At 44.6% G+C, this 23,873-nt stretch overlaps 2 protein-coding genes across 5 annotated transcripts in view; both read left to right on the forward strand.

Moving 5' to 3' along the window:
* Window positions 1-13,839, forward strand: part of LOC121569918 (transmembrane protein 108-like) — a 57,319-nt gene extending 43,480 nt beyond the window's left edge. For 3 of the 4 annotated variants that reach the window (XM_041881254.2, XM_041881253.2, XM_041881255.2), the window contains 3 exons: window positions 6,535-8,010; window positions 8,277-8,431; window positions 12,400-13,839. In XM_041881254.2, the coding sequence (XP_041737188.2) occupies window positions 6,535-8,010; window positions 8,277-8,431; window positions 12,400-12,516 (1,748 nt within the window). In that variant the 3' untranslated portion in view covers window positions 12,517-13,839. Of the gene's footprint in view, window positions 1-6,534; window positions 8,011-8,276; window positions 8,432-11,194; window positions 11,247-12,399 lie in introns of all 4 variants that reach the window. The other variant, XM_045221609.1, reaches the window with a different exon arrangement.
* A 1,752-nt stretch (window positions 13,840-15,591) lies between these two features.
* LOC121569917 (protein CDV3 homolog) lies at window positions 15,592-20,415 on the forward strand. The gene is made up of 5 exons (XM_041881252.2): window positions 15,592-16,041; window positions 17,519-17,595; window positions 17,725-17,855; window positions 18,013-18,175; window positions 18,292-20,415. Exons 1-5 carry the CDS (start codon window positions 15,835-15,837, stop codon window positions 18,419-18,421), a joined length of 708 nt encoding a protein of 235 aa, XP_041737186.1. The 5' UTR covers window positions 15,592-15,834; the 3' UTR covers window positions 18,422-20,415.
* Window positions 20,416-23,873: the final 3,458 nt, after the last annotated feature.

The raw sequence follows: 23,873 nt of genomic DNA on the forward strand, positions 1-23,873 counted from the left end.
AGAGGTGGCAGAACGGAGTGCTCGGTTTGGGGTGCCAACCCACATGCTTGGGGAGCTGTTATATTGCATTCTGTATTGTAATGTACTGCTGTTTGTATTAGGTGCATATCAGGCCTCACTGTACCGCCTTGCATTACATAAACAGCACCATATTTTACACATGTTGCGTCCACTATCTTAGAGGGCATTGGAGTCCAGCAGTTTAGTTGACCACGGCTGAGTCCCAAATGACACCCTAATCCTTACATAGTGCACTGGGCCCTGGTCAAAATCAGAGCACTATATAGGGAATAAATTGCCATTTGGGATGCAGCCTAGGACACTTAGTCACAGTCTTCACAGGGAAGCTTAGAAGCAGGACATGAGTGGTGAAGGGCTCTCCCAGTCCCCCAGTGAACCCCTAAAACTGTGTTTCTGGCTGTGTCCCAAATGGCACCCTATTCCTTATAGTGCACTACTTTGGCCCTGGTCAAAAGTAGTGCACTATGTAGGTAATAGGGTGCCATTTGGGACAACCTGTGAGTCATTGTGAGTGAGTCTAATGAGCAGTAGTAGTAGCTCTAATGTCAGTGTTGACTCACTACCAGATAAAATAAACATATCCTCGGATGAGAATGACGAGTAGAGCTGGAGATATAGCTGGAGGTCAATCCTAGTTGTCCTTAGTATTCACTAACCTTCAGCCCTGTGTGCAGCCATAAGTAGGCATACTTGCACTCACATGTACCTTACTGTACGGAAGAGCCACACAATTCAATTCAATAAATCTTTATTGTCTGAGAAGAGAAATTCAGACTGAAATGGAAGAGGGAGGGAGAGTGGGAGTTTGAGATTATAGAGAATCCGTACCAGACCATCTTATACCATCTGTGTTTATGTGAATGCATGCGTGTGCACGTGCTTCTCAAGATTAGATGTATTTCAATTGATTGATTAACTCAACCACACATACTGTAGCCTTCCACACAAGTAATCAAGACACTTCACAAAATATTGACTATTCCCCGGGCTGACAAGGAACATCATGCATGTTGCATCATGATCATCATGTTTTGATGTTATGAAACTTAAAAGGTGTTTTGCCTCCTTTAATATTTTAGATATGCTGCTCAATAAAACATGATGATCAGCAAGTTCCCAGATTAATATTAATAAGGATGTTTATTGCAGATGAGGAGGAGCACCATGGCTGTGTGTGTGTGTGTGTGTGTGTGTGTGTGTGTGTGTGTGTGTGTGTGTGTGTGTGTGTGTGTGTGTGTGTGTGTGTGTGTGTGTGTGTGTGTGTGTGCGTGCGTGCGTGCGTGCGTGTGTGTGCGTGTGCGTGCGTGCGTGCGTGCGTGCGTGCGTGCGCATGCGTGCGTGCGTGCGTGGCGTGCGTGCGTGCGCGTGCGTGGCGTGCGTGCGTGCGTGCGCGTGCGTGCGTCGCGTGCGCGTGCGCGTGCGTGCGTGCGTGCGTGCGTGCGTGCGCGTGCGCGTGCGTGCGTGCGCATGCGCGGCGTGCGCGTGCGCGGCGTGCGTGCGTGCGCGCGCGGCGTGCGTGCGCCGTGCGTGCGCGCAACTTTGTTGCCAGCGGAGCAGGAGCTCATGTATTATTCAGACTTTTCTGACCGACCGGGCCAGGTTGCCATGTTGTGTTGTGACAGGTGGGTTAGATCCTGATTGAGGGTGTGATTGAGGCCAAACCACACCATGGCAAATGGTGTCACAATCACACTGCATTGGCCTGTAGTACAATGCTTTAGTCTATAGCAGTAGCATAAGCTGTCTATTAACAGCCTCCCACCATGAACATATAGTTATCAACTCTACTCTGTGTGGAAGGAACCATAGCTATATGTCACAGAAAAACATGCACAGTATTATGTTTGTGCGTGTTGGAGGATTGAATACAGTAACAATGGGCTGGGGAGCCCGGGGGGGGCAATATACCACCACCAGAGATCAACAATGGGTCTAAATATGAGGCTATAAATCCTAGGGTGGGTTGGACTATTTCTGAGAGAGTATATGGTCTCCCTGCCTTGCGACCATCTCTCTTGAGAGCACCAGTCATAAATCAAACTATCCCGTCTTTGTTATCTCCCAATTATGGGTCTGGAGTGTCTGAAGTAGGCTCCTCTCTGCATTAGGGATGTGATAGGCTTGGTGAATAGAAGGCAGAGGAAGGAGGACCCTCTCATACAGTACCTAGTGAGTCGGAGAAGCTTTGATAGCGACTGTGTCCCAAATGGCACCCTATTCCCTATGTGGTGCATTATTTTTTACCAGAGCCCTAAGGGCCCTGATCAAAAGATGTGCACTATATAGGGAATAGGGTGCCATTTGGGACGCACATTAAGATAACGTACGGGGAGGAATATGATTGAAGGCTGAATTTAAACGGCCTATGCTTCCAGGCCTTTGCATGGTATTGGATCACATAATGGACTGAAGGAAAGGAGTGTATAGGGATGTGTGATGCTGAGTACTGGTAGATGATGGAGTTAAGAGGGGTTACTATTTCATTAGTACAGTGTTTGAGATTGTGGACATGTGCTGGTGGGACTATGGCTTTTGAGGAAATGTACCCTCATAATACTATTCTTTCTCATAATACTATTCTTTCTCCTTGATCATTCTTATCTTTTATTTATTTCAATATTTTATTTTCTCCATCTGTACATACAGTACACAGTCAGGTCCATAAATATTTGGACATTGACCAAGTTATTATTTTAGCTGTCTACCACAGCATATTGGAGTTTAAATTAAATTAAAAAAGTACAGACTTTCAGCTTTAATTTGAGGGTATTTACATCCAAATCAGGTGAACGGTGTAGGAATTACAGCACTTTTTATATGTGGTCCCCCCCTTTTTAAGGGACCAAAAGTAATTGGACAATTGGCTGCTCAGCTGTTCCATGGGCAGGTGTGTGTTATTCCCTCATTAGTTCATTTACAAGTAAGCAGATAAAAGGTCTAGAGTTGATTTTATGTGTGGCAAATCAACTATTTGGTACACTCTTAAAAAGAAAGAACGCACTGGTGAGCTCAGGATCACCAAAAGGCCCAGAAGACCACGGAAAACAACTGTGGTGGATGACAGAATAATTATTTCCCTGGTGAAGAAAAACCCCTTCACAACAGTTGGCCAGATCAAGAACACCCTCCAGGAGGTAGGCGTATCTGTGTCAAAGTCAACAATCAAGAGAAGACTTCACCAGAGTAAACATAGAGGGTTATCACAAGATGTAAACCATTGGTATGCCTCAAAAACAGGAAGACCTGATTAGAGTTTGCCAACAAACATCTAAAAAAGCCTGTACAGTTCTGGAACAACATCCTATGGACAGATGAGACAAAGATCAACTTGTACCAGAATGATGGGAAGAGAAGAGTATGGAGAAGGGAAGGAACTGCTCATGATCCGAAGCATACCACCTCATCTGTGAAGCATGGTGGAGGTAGTGTTATGGCGTGGGCATGTATGGCATCAGGATGAATTCTGAAGTGTTTAGGGCTATATTATCTGCTCAGATTCAGCCAAATGCTTAAAAACTCATTGGACGGCGCTTCACAGTGCAGATGGACAATGACCCGAAGCATACTGCGAAAGCAACCCAATACTTTTTTAAGGCAAAGAAGTGGAATGTTCTGCAATGGCCAAGTCAATCACTTGACCTGAATCCAATTGAACATGCATTTCACTTGCTGAATGCAAAACTGAAGGCAAAACACCCCAAGAGCAAGCAGGAACTGAAGACAGCTGCAGTAAAGGCCTGGCATCACCAGGGAAGTATCACCAGGGAAGAAACCCAGCATCTGGTGATGTCTATGGGTTCCAGACTTCAGGCAGTCATTGACTGCAAAGGATTTGCAACCAAGTAATAAAACTCACAATTTAATTTATGATAATGTTAGTTTGTCCAATTACTTTTAAGCCCCTAAAATTGGGGGGCTATGTATACAAATGGTTGTAATTCCTACACGGTTCATACAATCATTTTGACAAAACCCTTAAATTAGAGATGAAAGTCTACACTTAAAGCACATCTTGATTGTTTCCTTTCAAATCCATTGTGGTGGCGTACAGAGCCAAAATGATGCATATTGTGTCACTGTCCAAATACTTATGGACCTGACAGTATGTAGTAGTTTTCCCACCTCTCCCTGTCTCAGTCGCCCATCTCTTCACTCCCCGCGTTTGGAAAATGGAAACTTGGTTTCCATAGTTACCGAGGCAGCACCATGGTGATACGATAGCTACAACACCTGGGTCACATGGGTGGCATTGAGAATCAGTGTGAATTTGTGTGTGTGTGTGTGTGTATGACTGATTGTGTGGGTTGGTGGTGTGTTTCCAAAGCGTAGATAAGCCAGGCACCCCAGCTTCTTTCCTGTGTGTGGGTTGTCCGACCTAAGGTTAGGAACATCTAAAGGTGTAGCAGCTCAGTGAGACTAAGAATAAAGCTAAGAATCTGACTAATACTAAGAATAAGGACAGAATAAATAGCCTTTCTTAGTCAATAGTCGTAACTGACTTGTAGAACAAATTCACTAGGAATTAAGATACTATTTGGAACAACTACAAATATCCTAATAGTCCAAATGACTGTAGGAGTTCAGTCTGTCTTTTCAGCTCCTTTGACATGCTCTCTCTTTCTTCTCTCTCTTTCTCTCTCTCCCCAACACTCCTCCATACACACAGAGTTTTTAATCTACACTCTTAGAAGAATAGTTTTAAAAGGGTTATTCCGGCCTCCCGAGTGGCGCAGCGGTCTAAGGCGTCACTACAGACCCGGGTTCGATCCCAGGCTGTGTCACAGCCGGCCGTGACCGGGAGACCCATGAGGCGGCGCACAATTGGCCCAGCGTTGTCCGGGTTAGGGGAGGGTTTGGCCGGCCGGGATTTCCTTGTCCCGTCGCACTCTAGCGACTCCTTGTGGCGGGCCGGGTGCCTGCAAGCTGACTTTGATCGCCAGCTGGACGATGTTTCCTCTGACACATTGGTGCGGCTGGCTTCCGGGTTAAGTGAGCAGTGTGTCAAGAAGCAGTGCGGCTTGGCAGGGTTGTGTTTCGGAGGACGTATGTCTCTCAACCTTCGCCTCTTCCGAGTCCGTAGGGGAGTTGCAGCGACAGGACAAGACTGTAACTACCAATTGGATATCACAAAAAAGGGGTAAAAGTACAAAATAAATAAAGGGTTCTTCGGCTGTCCCCATAGGAGAACACTTTTGGGTTCCATGTAGAACCCTCTGTGGAAAGAGTTCTACATGGAACCCAAAGGGGTTCTACCTGGAACCAAATAGGGTTCTTCAAAGGGTTCTCCTATGGGGACAGCCGAAGAACCCTTTTAGGTTCTAGATAGCACCTTTTTTCCTAAGTTTGTTTCATTCTCTTTTGTCTCTTTCATATCAGTCCTTTCTTCCTTCCCGCTAACCACTGGGTAGCCTTTGAAAGAACACACTATGATAAAATATCTTATTATTCTTCTCATGTAAAACAACGGCTTTGCTAGCTAGCGCTTTGGTGCTACCGCCTGCCTGCCTTTGTGCTAGCTAATGCGCTATTCACCAGTGGTGAGCGTATAACCCCCTCCCCCCCGTTGGGGCCGGTATTGATGTGTTCACAATAGCCATGTTTAACTGTGTCAATAAGACAAGGTGGGAAAGGAGCAGAGGGAAATTAATTAGCTCCCGCAGGTCTCCTCTACGTCTCTCGCTCTCATAGATAATGTAATAGTGTGACATGGTTCTCCCCCAGGTAGCTTCTAATAGCTAGTTGCTACATTGCCTTCCTATGAGTCCTGGTCGTTTTTGAACATATTAAAACATCAGAGGCTTTTTGATTATTTGTCTGTCATCCATCTCTCTATCTGTATCTTTATCTCTCTGCTGACCTCTCAGATGTGGCTGAGCATCACCTCAGAATCAACACAATAACTGCTGCGTGTTTCTGTTGTGTTCTCCATGGAAATAGAGACACCTTGTCAGGATGCCTTCTTGCATTCGATGTGTGTGTAGCAGGCTCGGTCATGCTGGCGCAATTAGAGCAAGTTTCTCGACAGACAAGAGGTGCCACTAGTCCTCAACCTGTCTGCCACACACACACACAGACAGACAGACGCACAGGCATGCACACAGACTCGACACAGACACGCATACAGACACACGCGAACACACACAGCATAATGAGGTTAATAAAGCAATCTAGTTCAACCAGGCAAGTGACAAACACAGTGCAGGCAGTTGATTAAGGTGTGATGGGCTTTAATGAATGCAAGACAAGGTTGTAAGGTTCCTCCCTGACTCATAAACATCCTATTGCAGCTCCTGGGCCTCAGTGTTTGTGTCTCAATATGCTAAGCAGGGAACCTCAGGAGAAATGGTAGACAGACCTGAACACACACACACTCAGACACACACACTCAGACATGCATACTTGCACGCACGCACACAGACATATTCTTTCTAATAATTCTCCCTCGCTCTCGCTGTCTCTCACACTCTCTCTCTCTTTCTGTCTTTCTCCCTCTCTGTCCCTCCCTCTCTGTAGGTGTCCTAGTGATCCTGGCTGTGCCAGTGGGCCTGGTGTCTTCTACCCAGGAGCTGTACCCCAGCCGGACCCCCCAGGACCCTGTCTCCATGGCAGCGCCCCACAGCAGCCCCCCTAACCCGCTCTCGGCCCTGGCCCCTCCAGACTGGCAGCAGGAGGGCTCCAGCAGCGGGGACTCTTGGTCCCCCCAGGGAGGGGCACTGCCCACGGGCATCATCCAGCCCACTGCATCCTACAGCTCTTGGGGCTGGCATCTAAACCACAACACCAGCCTGGCACACACTGTGACACCACCCAGTAAAAAGAGCCTCATTCATGCTGCAGCTACTGTCAGTCCTAACACTGTGAACTCTGTGAGAGTAAACCAAGACCCTGCAATTAGCTCTGCCAGCCCCAGCCCAGTCAAGCAGGCCCACTCCCACAGCTCTAGTGCGCTTAACCCGGGCCACAGCTCCAGTTCTCTCAGTGCAGACCAGGGTCTCATGCCCAACTCGGTCAGTGTAAATCAAGCCCATAGTTCAGATACTGTCAGTGTTAACCAGGGCAACAGCCCTCCTAGCCCTCCCAACTCTGGTGGCCCGCATAGTGAGGTGGCTCCGACTGCAGTGGAAGGGGCTCCAGACTCAGGGTCTGCCCTAGCTCCTCCTGTGCCCAGCCCACTCACAGAGAGAGTGGATACTCTGGGCCCGGAGCTTGGTGGTCTCCCGGCCCCTACATACACGCAGGACCCCCAGGAGGGGAATGTCGAGAAACCCACAGACCCTAGTCAGCAGGACTTCACCACTGAGCTGCAGCCTTCTTCCTTCTCCTCCTCCTCCTCTTCCTCAGTGGATGCTGCTCTAGATCAGACCCTCAGGGAGCATGGTGAAGCCACGCCTGAGCTGTCCCCACCCCACGCCATCACCCTACGGGAGGTGCATCCCATGGTCATCGAAGTGCCCACCATGGGGCTCAAAACCGAGGTGGGGCCTGCCTCTCCAGGAAAGAGCCCACCAGACAAGCCCCCCTCCCCGGCCCCCACCTCTCCATCTCCCTCCTCCCTGACCCGTGCCAGTCTGGCCCCAAATTCCAGCCCTGTCTCCATCAATGCTACCACAACCAATGACACCACAGCCCAGGAGACTGGCAGCGGCGGGGGCCTCCCTCTCCCCCCTCAGGGTACAACAACAGACGATGCCCCCCTTGGCCCACAAAGCCCATTTGGCAATGCCACTTTTCATAACGGCAGTGTGGAGGGCAGCCCTAGCAAGGACCCCTCCTCCCAGTGGAACAACTCGCCCCCTACGGAACCCCCCTCCACGGCCAATGGGAACTTTCTGAACCGCCTGGTCCCCGCCACCACCAGGGACCCCTGGGGTCCAGGCAACGGCTCTGGCCCCGCTCTGGACTCACCGCTGTCCCGCGCCACCATCTGCCTGAGCAAGATGGACATCATGTGGATCGTGTTGGCTATCAGTGTGCCTGTGACCTCATGCTGTGAGTATCAAATAGCAACCTGATGAAGGCTCTGATGACAAGAGGTTAGAGAAATTGTGTTTGAGTCAGTAGGAGGCTAACCAACACTTTTAGGCGGCTGAGATCACTTTCATACCAACCACCGTATCCACTGAAACACTGTGATACATAATGAAAGACCTGGATTTATGTATTAGAGGTTGTATCATTTTAGAGGCTGTACTGACTTTGCCCCCCCCTCTCTCTCTCTCCCTTCCCCCTCTCCCTCCCACCCTCTCCCCCTCCAGCTGTCCTGCTGACTGTGTGCTGTATGAGAAGGAAGAAGAAGTCTTCAAGTCAGGAGAACAACCTGAGCTACTGGAACAATGCCATCACCATGGACTACTTCAACAGGCACGCTGTGGAGCTGCCTCGGGAGATCACGTCCCTAGACAACGCTGAGGTACATCTATTCCTGATGAGACTGACAATCTTATTATAAGCCCAAAGAGGAATTCCTGTAGGAAATTAGAAATGTGTGTGGAAGGGCCTGTATATAATATTATTACTAAGTTACAGCCCCCAGTTAGGCTCCTCAACTAGATGTTCTTCAGAATTCACTAATGATACAAAACATGTAAATCAGTAAGCAGTGTTGTTGCCAAGTAGCTGGAGTACTTTAGTACATGTGAGGTCAACATGTTGGTTACATTGGACTATATTTGTGGACTATAGTGCCCTCTGCTGTAAGATTAATGGTACAGCCAAAACTTAAACTAATCATTTTGGCGTAATTTTAGACCGAGCTTATCCTTTGTGTAGTTCAGGGATGGGCAACTGGCGGCCTGCAGGCCCATGGATCAAATATTTTTTGGGGGAACTCAGTTGGGGTCTCAACTGAGAGTTAGAATAGTAGAATGCACAAGGTGCAATTAAAATATTTGGTTGTGCATTAGCAGTTCTTCTCTTGCTATGTCGGTCACTGACAGTCACTCAATGAGCCCATGTCAGCAAAAATGGTGGGGGGTAAGTTAGTCTAGCGACCAGCTATCTAAATTTGTAGTAATCATGGTCGAATTACCGACCGGGGGGTCCCTATTGATTTTGTTAGTCACTCTCACGCAGATATATTAAAAACATTTCTCTCCACCCTATGGCAAAATTAGTAGAATTGCATGAAATGAGTTATATAATTGCAAAATATTCTCTCCGCCGCATGGTAAAATGTGTAGAATTGCAGCAAACTTGCTTTAAAACTGCAAAATGTTAGAATTGCAGGAAATTAACTCTAAAATCTTTTGCGAGAGAGGTGGGTGGTGCTTAGGGCCCACAGAACACTGTACAGTGGGGGAAAAAAGTATTTAGTCAGCCACCAATTGTGCAAGTTCTCCCACTTAAAAAGATGAGAGAGGCCTGTAATTTTCATCATAGGTACACGTCAACTATGACAGACAAATTGAGAAGAAAAAAAATCCAGAAAATTACATTGTAGGATTTTTTATGAATTTATTTGCAAATTATGGTGGAAAATAAGTATTTGGTCACCTACAAACAAGCAAGATTTCTGGCTCTCACAGACCTGTAACTTCTTCTTTAAGAAGCTCCTCTGTCCTCCACTCGTTACCTGTATTAATGGCACCTGTTTGAACTTGTTATCAGTATAAAAGACACCTGTCCACAACCTCAAACAGTCACACTCCAAACTCCACTATGGCCAAGACCAAAGAGCTGTCAAAGGACACCAGAAACAAAATTGTAGACCTGCACCAGGCTGGGAAGACTGAATCTGCAATAGGTAAGCAGCTTGGTTTGAAGAAATCAACTGTGGGAGCAATTATTAGGAAATGGAATACATATAAGACCACTGATAATCTCCCTCGATCTGGGGCTCCACGCAAGATCTCACCCCGTGGGGTCAAAATGATCACAAGAACGGTGAGCAAAAATCCCAGAACCACACGGGGGGACCTAGTGAATGACCTGCAGAGAGCTGGGACCAAAGTAACAAAGCCTACCATCAGTAACACACTACGCCGCCAGGGACTCAAATCCTGCAGTGCAAGACGTGTCCCCCTGCTTAAGCCAGTACATGTCCAGGCCCGTCTGAAGTTTGCTAGAGTGCATTTGGATGATCCAGAAGAGGATTGGGAGAATGTCATATGGTCAAATGAAACCAAAATAGAACTTTTTGGTAAAAACTCAACTCGTCGTGTTTGGAGGACAAAGAATGCTGAGTTGCATACAAAGAACACCATACCTACTGTGAAGCATGGGGGTGGAAACATCATGCTTTGGGGCTGTTTTTCTGCAAAGGGACCAGGACGACTGATCCGTGTAAAGGAAAGAATGAATGGGGCCATGTATCGTGAGATTTTGAGTGAAACCTCCTTCCATCAGCAAGGGCATTGAAGATGAAACGTGGCTGGGTCTTTCAGCATGACAATGATCCCAAACACACCGCCCGGGCAACGAAGGAGTGGCTTCGTAAGAAGCATTTCAAGGTCCTGGAGTGGCCTAGCCAGTCTCCAGATCTCAACCCCATAGAAAATCTTTGGAGGGAGTTGAAAGTCCGTGTTGCCCAGCGACAGCCCCAAAACATCACTGCTCTAGAGGAGATATGCATGGAGGAATGGGCCAAAATACCAGCAACAGTGTGTGAAAACCTTGTGAAGACTTACAGAAAACGTTTGACCTGTGTCATTGCCAACAAAGGGTATATAACAAAGTATTGAGAAACTTTTGTTATTGACCAAATACTTATTTTCCACCATAATTTGCAAATAAATTCATAAAAAATCCTACAATGTGATTTTCTGGATTTTTTTTCTCATTTTGTCTGTCATAGTTGACATGTACCTATGATGAAAATTACAGGCCTCTGTCATCTTTTTAAGTGGGAGAACTTGCACAATTGGTGGCTGACTAAATACTTTTTTCCCCCACTGTATGTGTGGGTATGGATGTGGGTTGCAGACCCGCAAGTCACTGCGGCCCCTCGTGATGATTTTTTGTGGCCCCCATCAAAGTTGCCCATCCCTGGTGTAGTCCATCGCATTTCAATTCGCTCTACTGACATATTTTTGTTGCTATGAAATCAGCATGTCTCATCGGCTCTCCACATCATTTCTCATCTGCATACTGACCACACCTCTATTTCTGATTTGTCCTCTCTTTTTGCTCACTCCATCGCTCTCTCTCTCCATCAATCCCTCCTCTGGTGGTGCAGGAGGGGGATGCCGAGATTGGAACATGTTTAGGATGTTCGTGGTGACACACAGGTGTTGTGTTGCGTCTCTATTTTATTCATCCCACTCTAGCGCTGCCTCATCCCTCCCTCCCTCCATCTTTCTCTTTCCTTATAATTCCCCTAAAGTGCCTCTAGCTTTACTGATGCTGTTACAATAGAGATGAATCGTGAAATGATTTATCTATATGGCTGTTACAGTCAATATCTATCGCTTATTTTTGCTGAATAGCCTTTTTCCAGTGCAACCTAGTGTATCTTCCATACAATAGTTCAAGTACTATATACAGTGTTGTGTTTATGTTAGGGTTTGGGATATTGCCAGCTAGAATGTACCTATTCCCGTCCCCTCTCTTTCTGTAGGGCTCGTTCTTCTGAATCACTCTGTTTTTTTCTGCTTTTTCTCCCCCTCCCCCACCCCCTGTTCTGTCTTTTAGCTGAGTCACTGCCACCATTTCTCTCTCTCTCTCCCTCCCTCTCTTAACTCTCCTCTGTCTCTCTCCCCCTTTCCTCTCTCACCCTCTCCCTCCCTCTCCTAACTCTCCTCTGTCTCTCTCCCCATCTCCTCTCTCACCCTCTCCCTCTCCCTCCCTCTCCTAACTCTCCTCTGTCGCTCTCCCCCCCTCTCCTCTCCTCTCTCTCTCTCTCTCTCTCTCTCTCTCTCTCTCTCTCTCTCCCTCTGCTGTGTTGATGTATTCTGCTGAGTCACCCCTCCCCTTCCCTTCTTTACTTATTTTCTCAGTTGTGGAGCCTGTTCAACTCCTCTCCCTCTTCCCTCTATTTTTATCTCTCTGTGTTCTTTCTGCTAGCTTAATCAGTCAGCCATCTTTTGTCCTCATCTTTCTACTACATAGCCCAGAGAATTGTTTGTGTCTCCTAAATAAATAAAATAAAATAAATTGGTCATTTAGCAGACGCTCTTATCCAGAGCGACTTACAGGAGCAATTAGGGTTAAGTGCCTTGCTCAAGGGCACATCGACAGGTTTTTCACCTAGTCGGCTCGGGGATTAGAACCAGCGACCTTTCGGTTACTGGCACAACGCTCTTAACCACTAAGCTACCTGCCGTGTCTCCTAAACACGCTGTCCTGAATCTCACTAGCTGTTGTGTGTTGTGTGTGTGTGTGCGTGCGTGCGTGCGTGCGTGCGTGTGTGTGTGTGTTTGTGTGTTTGTGTGTGTGTTTCAGGAGCAGGAGACGTGCCTACCCCCTAATGGAGACTACAGCGACAGCGGGGTGGTGCTGGTTAACCCTTTCTGCCAGGAGACCCTGTTCATCAACAGAGAGAAGGCCTGCGACATCTAAAGCGGACAAATGCTGGTCTGATGGCCATGTCCTGATACCACCAGTACAAGACTGTCAAAGATAAAAGTCAGACTTTCAAAATAAATGTCCCCCGCCATGGCTTTCTCCCTTTTCTCCCTGTCGTTGTCATTTTTATACATGTGGTTAACTTCAAAGACTCCCACTTTATACTGTATATTATGAATACATAAACAAGACTAAGAGAAGAGTTAAAAACAGACACTATTTACTATGAGGGTGTGCCCGCATATTTTTCTGATGTACATTTTCTACAAAAGCTTAATTGTGATAATGGTTTTTATGTCTTTATAATCTACGGAGTATGTGTGATTTGCGTTTTGTTACAGTTGCTTTATGGACGTGGCCACTTGAATTCTGCTTTAGAGAAGATATATTCTGTAAGAACGTTATGTTTCATTTTCTTAAAAATCAAACCCAAAATACTTACTGAAAAGCCTGTTGAACTTGAATTCTGTACCTACGTACTTGAGGGGATATGGAGGTTTAGGGCAAGGTTTGTGAGGCCAGGTTTTAGTAGAGAGTGCCCAAAGGGTATAGTGTTGTGAATAGACCAAATGGACTTTCCCCCTCGCGTGTCACCAGCCTCTCTGTAGAGGGACCACGAACATGTCTTAACTCCCTTTGTCAAGCTGTGTGTGTGTGTGTGTGTGTTTGGGTGTGACTGTGACTGTGTGACGTGTGTGTGGCCATGTATGGAGTGTGTGTGTGCCTGTCTGTCTGTCTGTGTGTCTCTCTCTGTCTGTTTGTCTGTATGGATTTGTGTTATGGAGTGGGTTCTGGTTTTGGCACTCAATGAGGTTTGTTTAACGTTAGCCCTCTCTAACCTTAATATTTTGAGACCAAACATATCATAATCTCCCTCCATAAGTACAGTATTTGTCCATGAGAGTAAATTGTGTTTATTACTGTAATGTACAGATATTGAATGATATTTGATTTAATTGCTGGATGTAAAAATAAAAAAATGCCGTAGAAATCATGACCAATGAAAATACTGAGATAAAATTTTATCCTGAATATTTACTGTGAGCACATACAGTGGCAGAGTTGAATCAAACATACATATTTTGTTTCATTATCAAATCAATTTCAGTGTATCATGCTTTACTTTTGCTAGTTGCTAAATGCTGCCTCTGTTACTGCCTCTGCTTGTCACATTGTGAAACGCTGATCTTTTAAATCATACTACCCTATGTTTGAAGATTTTGTTGAATTATCATTTTGTTGAATATGTTATCAATCTACTGGATGTACACTGAGTATACCAAACATTAGGAACACCTTCCTAATATTGAGCGTTGCCCCCCCTTTGCCCTCAGAACAGCCTCAATTCGTCGGGGCATGGACTCTACAAGGTGTCGAAAGTGTTCCACAGGGATGCTGGCCCATGTTGATTCCAATGCTTCCCACAGTTGTGTCAAGTTGGCTGGATGTTGTCTGGGTGGTGGACCATTCTTGATACACACGGGAAACTGTTGAGTGTGGATAAACCCACCAGCGTTGCAGTTCTTGACACAAACCGGTGTGCCTGGCCCCTACTACCAAACCCCGTTCAAAGGCACTTACATTTTTTGTCCTGCCCATTCACCCTCTGAATGACACACATACACAATCCATGTCTCAATTGTCTCAAGGCTTAAAAATCATTATTTAACCTGTCTCTTCCCCTTCATCTACACTGATTTAAGTAGATTTAACAAGTGACATCAATAAGGGATCATAGCTTTCACCTGGATACACCTGGCCAGTCTATGTTACGGAAAGAGCAGGTGTTCTTAATGTTTTGTATACTCAGTGTCGCTGCAACGGGCATGTGGTGCCATACCAGAGAATGGGTATTTTGCTAAATGGAGAGGAGAGGCAGTATCTTGTGTCCAATGTCATGTATTTTTTGTATTGTAACATACACTGTAATTTTTACTGCTGAGCAATAAAAGAGAAAAGCTTTGAACATGTCTTACTGACCATTCATCTATTTTACTTATTTCACTCATCCATGAAGACTGTGATGACAACTGTTATAGTTGCATATTAACTGCATAGTACTCCTGAGAAATTGTGCCACTCCCAATTTGTATTTTATTTGATCAACCTTCTACGCTACACAAGGCTATCTTAATTTTAATTGTCCATGAACTAAAAAATGGGAGAAGAATCATTACCACTTGCTGCAGACAGATGGGTAACAAGACAGATGTACATTAAACCTGTGGGACAAAGCAATGTGTCAGTGCCTTGCTGACCCCAGCTAAACCATTGACTAGAATGTTCTCTGTTCATCTCTGCTGGATCTGGCTAGTGGCCATTATATACATGGCCTCACTGTCATTGGATAAAGCCTACACTTTGCTAATGCTTATCTAGAGAGCTTCACTACTTGGGGTGCATTGATGAGCTACCGCTTTCTTCTATCACTAATAAATATCGTAATATTCAATGTCATTTGTTGTCATTGTTTGACTATTATGTAAGAAGTTTCAACTACCCTATGATGTGAGGGCCCCATGTAGGCCCTTTACACAAAATATACTGGTGGGCCCCAGCCCAATAGTAGGCCTAATACAGGAAAGCTGCTCTATGGGCAGCCCAGTCCCATGCTAAGCCCATAGTTTCACACGGTGGCATCCCGCCTGTGGAAAGAACACAATATATTTCTAAGTGAAGACTATCATTGAACGGAGAGCAGGAATAAGTACGTTTTCATCGAAGGTCGCATCCAGGGTACCACAATGCTTGTACTGTAAAGACTTGGAATGCTGGCTTTGAGAAAACAAGTAAACTTATTAATAAAATAAAGATTTGTTTAAGTGCTGCTCTCTGGTTCCATTATCAACTGGTCAATGATCAATACAATCAATTGATCAGTGAGGACCACACTACTACAGTGGACCTCATGGTGTGGTATCAGATTACTACCAGGCTACTGTGATAGGATGATTAAAAAAAGACATGCAATTTCATTGGTTAAAGTTTTTTTTATTTGCAGTTAATTGGTTCTTCAGCATGTCCATTATATTTATGTTCATGTTCATCCGGGGCATCTTGGAAAGTATGCATTGGCTGTACATCCGGTTAGCCTGTCAAATAGCAGTGAGCGAGCGCAGCCCCAAAGATTGGTAATGTGGCACATTGAAAGACAGGCGGTCAGACAGTAGCTACATTTTCTTTTTCACGCTAGAAGGGAAATTGTTTGATTGCTCTGGTCGAATAAGAATTTAATCCCTCCCCTTCAACTGATTTATAGAGACGTTGTGAAATTTACGTTTGTCCTTGCATAGCGTTTGTTTCTGAAAGAAAATGGCGGATGTAGAGACTGGTGGTGCTGCGCCGGAGAAGAGCCTGGATGATTTCTTTGCCAAGAGGGATAAAAAGAAGAAGAAAGAAAAGGGAGGCAAGGGAAAGGAAGCCCCAGCTGGGCCCACACCAATTGTCTTGAAAAAGAACAAGAAGGAAAAGGAGAAGTCGGGCACGAAAAACGAAAATCAAGATGCGCAGCCGGAGAAGGTAACGTTAGCTAGCGTCGCGCTAGTACTAGTTAGCCAGCAAGCTACTTGCTACTACTAGCCAAGTCAATCTGTTGCTAGCTAGTTTGCCTCATAACGGTGATGACTCATGGCTGTTTGGTAATTCACAATGGCTGGCTAGTTATTACACCGGCCTCACACACGACTTATGGAGCGATATGTACGTTTTAGTTAGCTACCTAGCCAACTAGTTCGCTACTTAAAACAGCAATCCAATAATTGAGTTCGCTAGCTAACGTTAGCTAGTTAGACTGCACACTCACGATGTATTCCAGACGGTGAGCAGTCGTTTCTCGATTACTTTAGGCCGCGCCACTGTCAGCTTTCTCGATTGATCAACGATAGTTAACGTTAGTGTGGCTAGCATGTTTTCGACAAGTGAAAACTAACATGCCTCGTGACGAATTTGAATATTATTGGTAAATACAGCCAGCATTGTAGTAACATGCGTCATGAGGAATGTAAATATAACTAGCTTGCTAACTGATTAATTTAGTCCCATCTGTCAATTTGGAAGACGAATAATGTACTAGCTATTTGGCCTCAATCACTAGATGCTTAGGCCTACAATATTCGTCTGAGGGTTCAGATGGTTGGTCCTGGGAAATGGAGACTGGACTCCAGCTGTTAAACGTAGAACCATTTGTGTAGACAAATGATGCACAGAAAGAGTAGAACCTACTGGTGATAACGTTACTAGTAGCTAGCATTTTAAGCAGATAACGTGGTTCTCTGAGGTTATGACACATTTTCCAGGGGTGTTGTGATGCTTTGAGACTATCTCAAGTTAGGGCGTGGCCTGTATCCAGATCCTAGTTTCTATTTTATTTGTACCCTTGACAAACTTTACTTTTGATGGCCAAGTTTGCATGATCAATTGAGATTGATATGATGACGACACAAATGTATGAAGCCTTGGGGTGCGTTCGAAAATTCATTCTGGCCATCTACTCCGATTTCAGAGCTATCTCGTCGGAGTGTGTCGGAGCGCAGAATAACTGATGAATTTAAGAAGGCTCAACACCCATTGAATATGGCCGGTGTCGGCAAAAAAAAAAGTTGTTAAATTGTTGCCAGCAGCACAGTTAGTCACCAACGCTCTGGATAACGTGAAAACAGCCTAACCAGCTCTGCAAGTTCGAGTAAAATGGTCAGAGTGAAGTGTTCTCTCATTTGTGTCTGGAAGTAGCTAGCCAACGTTAGTCAGTTAGCATGGGTGCTTGACTGCCGTTTTGTGAGGTCATAACGCTCGGATCAACCCTACTCCTCAGCCAGAGCGTCCAGTGTGCGCTCTGAATGCTCCGAGAATTTACAAACGGACAATCTGACAACGCTCTGAATTTACGAACGCCCTGAGCGCACTCTGGCACTCCAGATTGAATTTACGAACACACCTTTGGATTGCTAAACCATCAGTCAGTGGGTTGTGGAACTGATGAGCTGTGCTCTGTCTGCAGGAGGACGAGGAGTGGAAGGAGTTTGAGGCGAAGGAGGTGGACTACAGCGGACTCAGACTGCAGGCTCTGCAGATAAGGTAAGGCTGAACATTGGGGGGAAGGTCGCATTCATTCAGTGGGCAGAAAACAGTAGCCTAATGACATGTTAAACATCTGTACTAGTTGCACATTTTTGTTGACTGTGTTATCTCTGGCGGTTGTGGCAGTGATGAGAAGGAGGAAGAGGAGTATGAGGAGGAGGTCGGTGAAGATGGAGAGATCATCCTGGTCAGTGGAGACAAAATGTCTGGGCCCTGGAACAAGTCTGGTGCCCAGCCCCCTGCCGCTGCCCCTGTTGGTGGGTATACCTTTCTCCGCATCAATTCCACACTCTTCATTGTAGTATTAAAAAGTGTTACTCCCATATAGACCCTATAGTTTTGGCAATTCATGTGGATAAATAATGAGCCTTGCCCCTGTTTTTACTGACTGGTTCTCTGCTCTCGTCTCTACAGAGGTGGAAGAGGTGCCTGAGTCCAAGCCTTCTGGGGTGTACCGCCCCCCAGGGGCCCGACTGACCACCACCAAGCGTGGCCCCAACCAGGGGCCCCCTGAGATCTTCAGCGACACACAGTTCCCCTCACTCGGGGCTGGCTCCAAGCATGTTGAGACGCGCAGGTCAGTGCACCTCTAAATATCACTCATCTTACAAACATGCGTAGGTGGGCACACATACAGAGTGTAGAAACGTCTTAAAGTTTGTTTAATTAATATATCCAATGCTTGGGTTTCAGGGACAGGGAGATGGAGAAGACCTTTGAGGTGGTGAAGCACAAGAACCGTGGCCGAGAGGAAGGAGGCAGTGGGGCTTCCCTGCAGCAGTTGGAGCTTGGTAACCAGTATGCCATCTTGGGGGACAAGTAGCACACCCCAACCCCCCTCCCCTCCCCCCGCCCATCCAACGTGGTCTTGCCCAGCCGCCAGAGGGAGCTGAACTACAGCTGTGTGTACCTAACTACAGCGCAGTCCTGAAAATGAATGCTGGCGCTGCTGCCACCACCACACTGGACCTTCTCTCCCTCACACCCAGTACAATACATACAAACACACTCCCATACACCTCACACAGTGAACCATATACACTGACACACACTTTACATCTACATGCATTATATGCAGTACGTACACAAAGCACTTGGTTGGCAAAACTGAAGGACTACATCCAAAAGGGCTGTGGCAAGTGATTAACTGAAACAAAAAAAAATCTAATCTATATGATACACCCATATGAACGACACTGCAGCATCAACAATAGCAAACGGCAACGTACGGTTGTTTTTTTGGATTGTTTTAAGAGCAGCAGTTGTATGGTGCAACTTCTCTGGACTTCAACTTGCTTTGATGATAAAGCCACAGAGGATCGAAGACACAAAATTGTGCGAGTTGAATTTACGAACTGTTGAGGATAGATATATTTTTTGCGAGATCGTTATAACCCGAACTGCACATGGTTGGGGTGTGTTTGAGTTATGATTAGGGCACGTGAGGGGAGACTACCTCAGTCGCATAGCTGTGGTGACCATGTTGAGCGGGCTTTGGCTCTTGGTGGTGAGTGGGGCAAACACCAGCCCTGCAGAAGAGAAGACCACCAGGCTCTTTCACTTAGAAACTTGAAGATTTGTTTTCCTCAAGAATGGGACTCCTGCAAAGATCTGTGGACACAGGAGAGAAGTTATGGTCCTCATTTAGAATGACTATTTAAAAGTGGCCTTACTGTAAAGAGCAAGAGAGGGAAACTGCTTCGTCCTCTGAAGAGAAACTTGCTCGTTGTCTCATGGGCTGTTGCCTGCCTCCTGGATCTCGCCACTTAAAGAGCAACCAACCTCCTTCCCTGTTCAAGAATGTAGTGCTGAGTTGTAGTTTGTCAGAAGATTATACTGACTAACTGTCCTTCATATCCACCGTTTGACTTGCTCCCATTTATTTTTTAAAATTTGATTATTAACATTGGCAAACCATTATTAAAGCTCCTCCTTTCTAATCTGAAGTCATTCCTTTGGTAGATGTTTTGACTTTTTACAGGATTCTGAGGATTCGGTCCTGGGTTTTGTCCTTTGTTTTACTTTGAGGGCTGTGTTTCCACCACAGTGTTCATGAACTTACACCATTGTGTAGAGGTGGAACATGGGAAAAATAGACTGACATATTGTTACAGGTGCAAAGAGATATACTAGCTACAACATCCCAAAAATGACTCTTCTGTACCCAATGCCTGTAATTGACCACAGTAAGTATGGCCTGTCATACTGCTGTCCATTTTGATTACATATCTGTTTGCTTTCTCCTATATTAATAGAATTGCTTCGGTCCAAGACATTCAAGTTTACCCTATTCTGCAGCATGGAATTCACCCATCTTTCGCCATCCTCCCCATAGAGATAGTTGCCCTCAAAGCTCCTTCTCCAAATATGAGATGTATTGTTTCCGTACTTATTGAAATGTTTGTTGAGCAGGTCTGTGACATGTAACCCTGGTCCTGGAGAGCTTCAGTCAGTGCCTGCTATCTTTCTGCTTGGGCTCCAAACCACCTGACCACTGTCTCCTCATGAACCGATGCAGATAAAAAATAAAGGTCAGGTGGTTTAGATTAGAATAACCGTGTTTGCATTTCCTTAGGTTGAACAGAGGGTTAGAACTAAGAAGAGCTGGAGTTGTTCACACATTTCTGTCGAAGCCATTCGAAATATAATGGAACTTAGAATTTGCGAATGGATGGCCAGAGTTGTGGAGGGCACTGTAGCACATAAAGCATCCTGTGGACCCCTGCCTAAACATTGTGGGTGGAAGTAGTGAACATTTCTACTGAGAACTGTTAATCAAAGACTAGTTTAAGACAAAATAAACAGTGATCCTTGTGATGGGTGTCTTGTCTGAGTTCTTAACCTGAAAGTGACTGTTTATTTCACAGGTAGGCTAGATGTTCATGTGAAAGGCCACACTGAGAAACTATTCTGCAAGAGTATTGGCAACTGGTAAGTACTGAATTTAAGTAGGCACAATAATGCACATTGATAAATTATTTTTCAGAGCACCATCTTGGGTTGAGCCTTAAATGTAATTGCAGTTTAAAAGCTGATAAATTGCACACAACACTTTAGATACAGGATGTCAAATTTTTTTTGCCAGTTGTATATTGAAGTCGTTAACTGTATCTTAAGTCATTTCATTAGTTCTTGAGGGTTCACCTCACCAGCTGTGAGTTTGGTGTTGCCATTGTGTTTCCTAAATCAGTGCTCTGCCGATGTGGTACTGATGGTTTGTCGGGACTGATGTTTGACACTTCTAACATTTTAGCTAAACCAGCTATGGACAGAAGTTACTTAATTTAGCAGGTTAGGATAATTAATTTAGCAGATTAAGAGAATAAGGTTAAGGTTGGAAAGCTGTGTTCCATCTAGCCACAACTGTACAAAACATCAGTTTCATAACACCTGGACCTAGCCAAAGACTGCTACAGATGCAAACGATAAGTAAATCTCTGGCAAAGTTTACATCAGATGCAAATGCTTAGCTAATGTGGAAAAACCCCTGTGGCTCCCCAATGGGCGCGTTTGAGTGGTAAACCGAAAGTAGACAGAAGTCAACAAGTAAAATTGGGGGAGGTAAAGATGCACCAGTGGAGGCTGGTGGGAGGAGCTATTGTAATGTATGGAATGGAAAAATGGAAAGGTATCAAACATGAAACCACGTTTGACTCCGTTCCATTATGGCATTCCAGCCATTACAATGAGCCTTCTCTGATATGCACCAACAGCAAGTCAGACAACTTCTGCTTTTCTAGGAAACACGACAATGGCAGACATGGCATTCACCTTTGTTATTGCTGATGAAGTGGATGTTATCGAAATTCCACTTCTACTAGAAGCTGAACATGATCAACATGGTCCAAGGAATTAATATCCTGATAAGGACATTATATTCCAGCCCAAGCTCTTTCTAACATTCACAAGACTTGTTTTGTGTTTTTGTGATGTAGCTCAGTTGGTAGAGCATGGCGTTTGCAACGCCAGGGTTGTGGGTTCAATTCCCACGGGGGGCCAGTATGAAAAATAAAATGTATGCACTCACTAACTGTAAGTCACTCTGGATAAGAGCGTCTGCTAAATGACTAAAATGTAATGTAAATGATGGTTTTCTCAAAATATGGAATGAGAACATAGTTTTTTTTGCAGCATATGGTGTTTGCCATTACTTCATGCCATTGTACCTTCCTCATTATTATTTGTGATTGTGCAACATGGAAATGTAACAGATGTGATTAAATGGAGTTCACAAAGATTCTTACTGTATGGTAATTGATTGCATGTCAGCATCACTACAGCCTGCAGTTTATTTCTTTAATTCTCAACCTTTGTTTATTTTGTCAGTAAGCAAAATAAACTGTATAGAAGAGGATTAGACTATACATGTACATCATTTCACATAAATTACTGGGTAAACTATATGCCAAGCAGTCAAATGCACTTGATATTGACCCCAGGACTGGTGTCTGGGGTACTTGCTCATTAAGGGTTGGTTTCCCTAACACAGATAACGCCTCTAAAATTGCAAGCATAGAAATCCCCTACAATAACCCATGTGTAGCCTACAATATGTATTCCATTTTACTCACACTTAATAAACAATCAACATCTGTGCGTGATGACGTAGTGTACACAAAATAAAAATCTGAATTTCAATGTGTTTCCATCACATTTTCAACTTTACCGATAGTTTTGTCTCAAAAACGTTCGCTTTAAATGGCATATGTGTGTACTCTGGTCTTGGCACGTCCGCTCTAGCAAACAGCTGGCAGATACAGTGCGAGTAGGCTGTGCGGGTAGGCTAGTCTACATTATGGGATTATTATGGATAAGAGCGAGACTATTGTTATTTGTCAAATTGCGGTCAAGCATCGATCATCATGTCACCTGAATAAGACCCACGATATTTATTGGAAATGAGCATCAAGCTCATCACCGTGCACTTTCACCACCCTGTGAAGTTCATCTTTAATTTATTTCATCTGATCTACAAATAATATTCCCTGCCAAATAATAGGCTTTGTGTCATTAAGATTAGCAGATCTACGCCTCCCCTGGTTTAGGCGACCCCCTCACCAAACGCACACATACAACCAGACATTGATTGATTGATTGGAGATGGCATGTGTCAATTATAGAACATTTCTCAGAGATTCAAGAGTAGGCCTACATTTGATTTATATGGATTTGGTTTGACCTTTTATATGGAATCACTGCCATGTATGTTTTTTCCTTATTTCCAAGTTAACCATCAATTCATCTGTTCAACCTTCATCCAATTCATCTGCAATAATAAACTGGGCATCAGCCCTTAAAACTGTAACCTCCATCTCTGTGGTTTAATCGACACTCCAACGATAGACCCAACTCAAACCAGCAATAGTTAACAGCAATTTTCATCCAAACTCTGAATAGCATTTACAACTGCTGATATAAAAGTGTTTACAACTGCTGATAGGATTGTCTTCTCCATGTATGTAAAGGGTCTGGAAGTGGGCTCTGTAGTGGGCTGAGTACCTGTGTCTACCAAACCATGGGACATCTCCTGTAGAGAAATATGCATCATGACAGCCATAAAAACACAAACGGCAGGTCCTTTAGTTTACAATACGTAGGTACACTCACTTGTTGTTTCTGTTCTCTAAATTCATTTTCAAGGAGAATCCTGACACCTTTTGGCCACTAAAATAATGTAATATTAATAATAGCCCATTCATCTCTTAACAGTGTCTTTGTATTTGAACAATTTGTCCCCAAAATAAGTTGCAAATCAATACAAAAACATGGGGTAAACATAGCTGCTTTTACTGGGGTTAATCAACTCTTTTAAATCACAGATTTGTATTTACAGTATATAAGAGTAGGCTATGAATTCCTGTAAATGCGTGTTTACCCTGTTTCAGAAAGGCCATTGACACCAGGCAAAGCAAATGTCCAATTACTCAAAATACACTGTTCTGTTCTCTAACAAACCCATTGAACATTCTATGATATAAAATTATCTTTATCCTTTCCCTAATCTCAGTCACAATTAGCATTTATAATTTATGCCTTTTCTATTTTTGCAGTACCCATTATGATCTTTACTGAAGTATCTTGATGGAACAACAAAAATACCATTTGGAACTTATACCATTCGATTTTTTTGTCTGTTTGTCTCTGAGTTTGTTTAATCAAAATGATCTCAGAGGATTCATGTATGAGAATTTATTCAAAACATTTTAACCTAGCAGTCCTTTCAGCCTATATTAGTATTCACTCAAAGACAATTATTTCTTACCAGCTGTCTAGTT

The sequence above is a fragment of the Coregonus clupeaformis genome, chromosome 7, assembly GCF_020615455.1.
Source record: "Coregonus clupeaformis isolate EN_2021a chromosome 7, ASM2061545v1, whole genome shotgun sequence".
In the NCBI taxonomy this organism is placed as follows: Eukaryota; Metazoa; Chordata; class Actinopteri; order Salmoniformes; family Salmonidae; genus Coregonus; species Coregonus clupeaformis.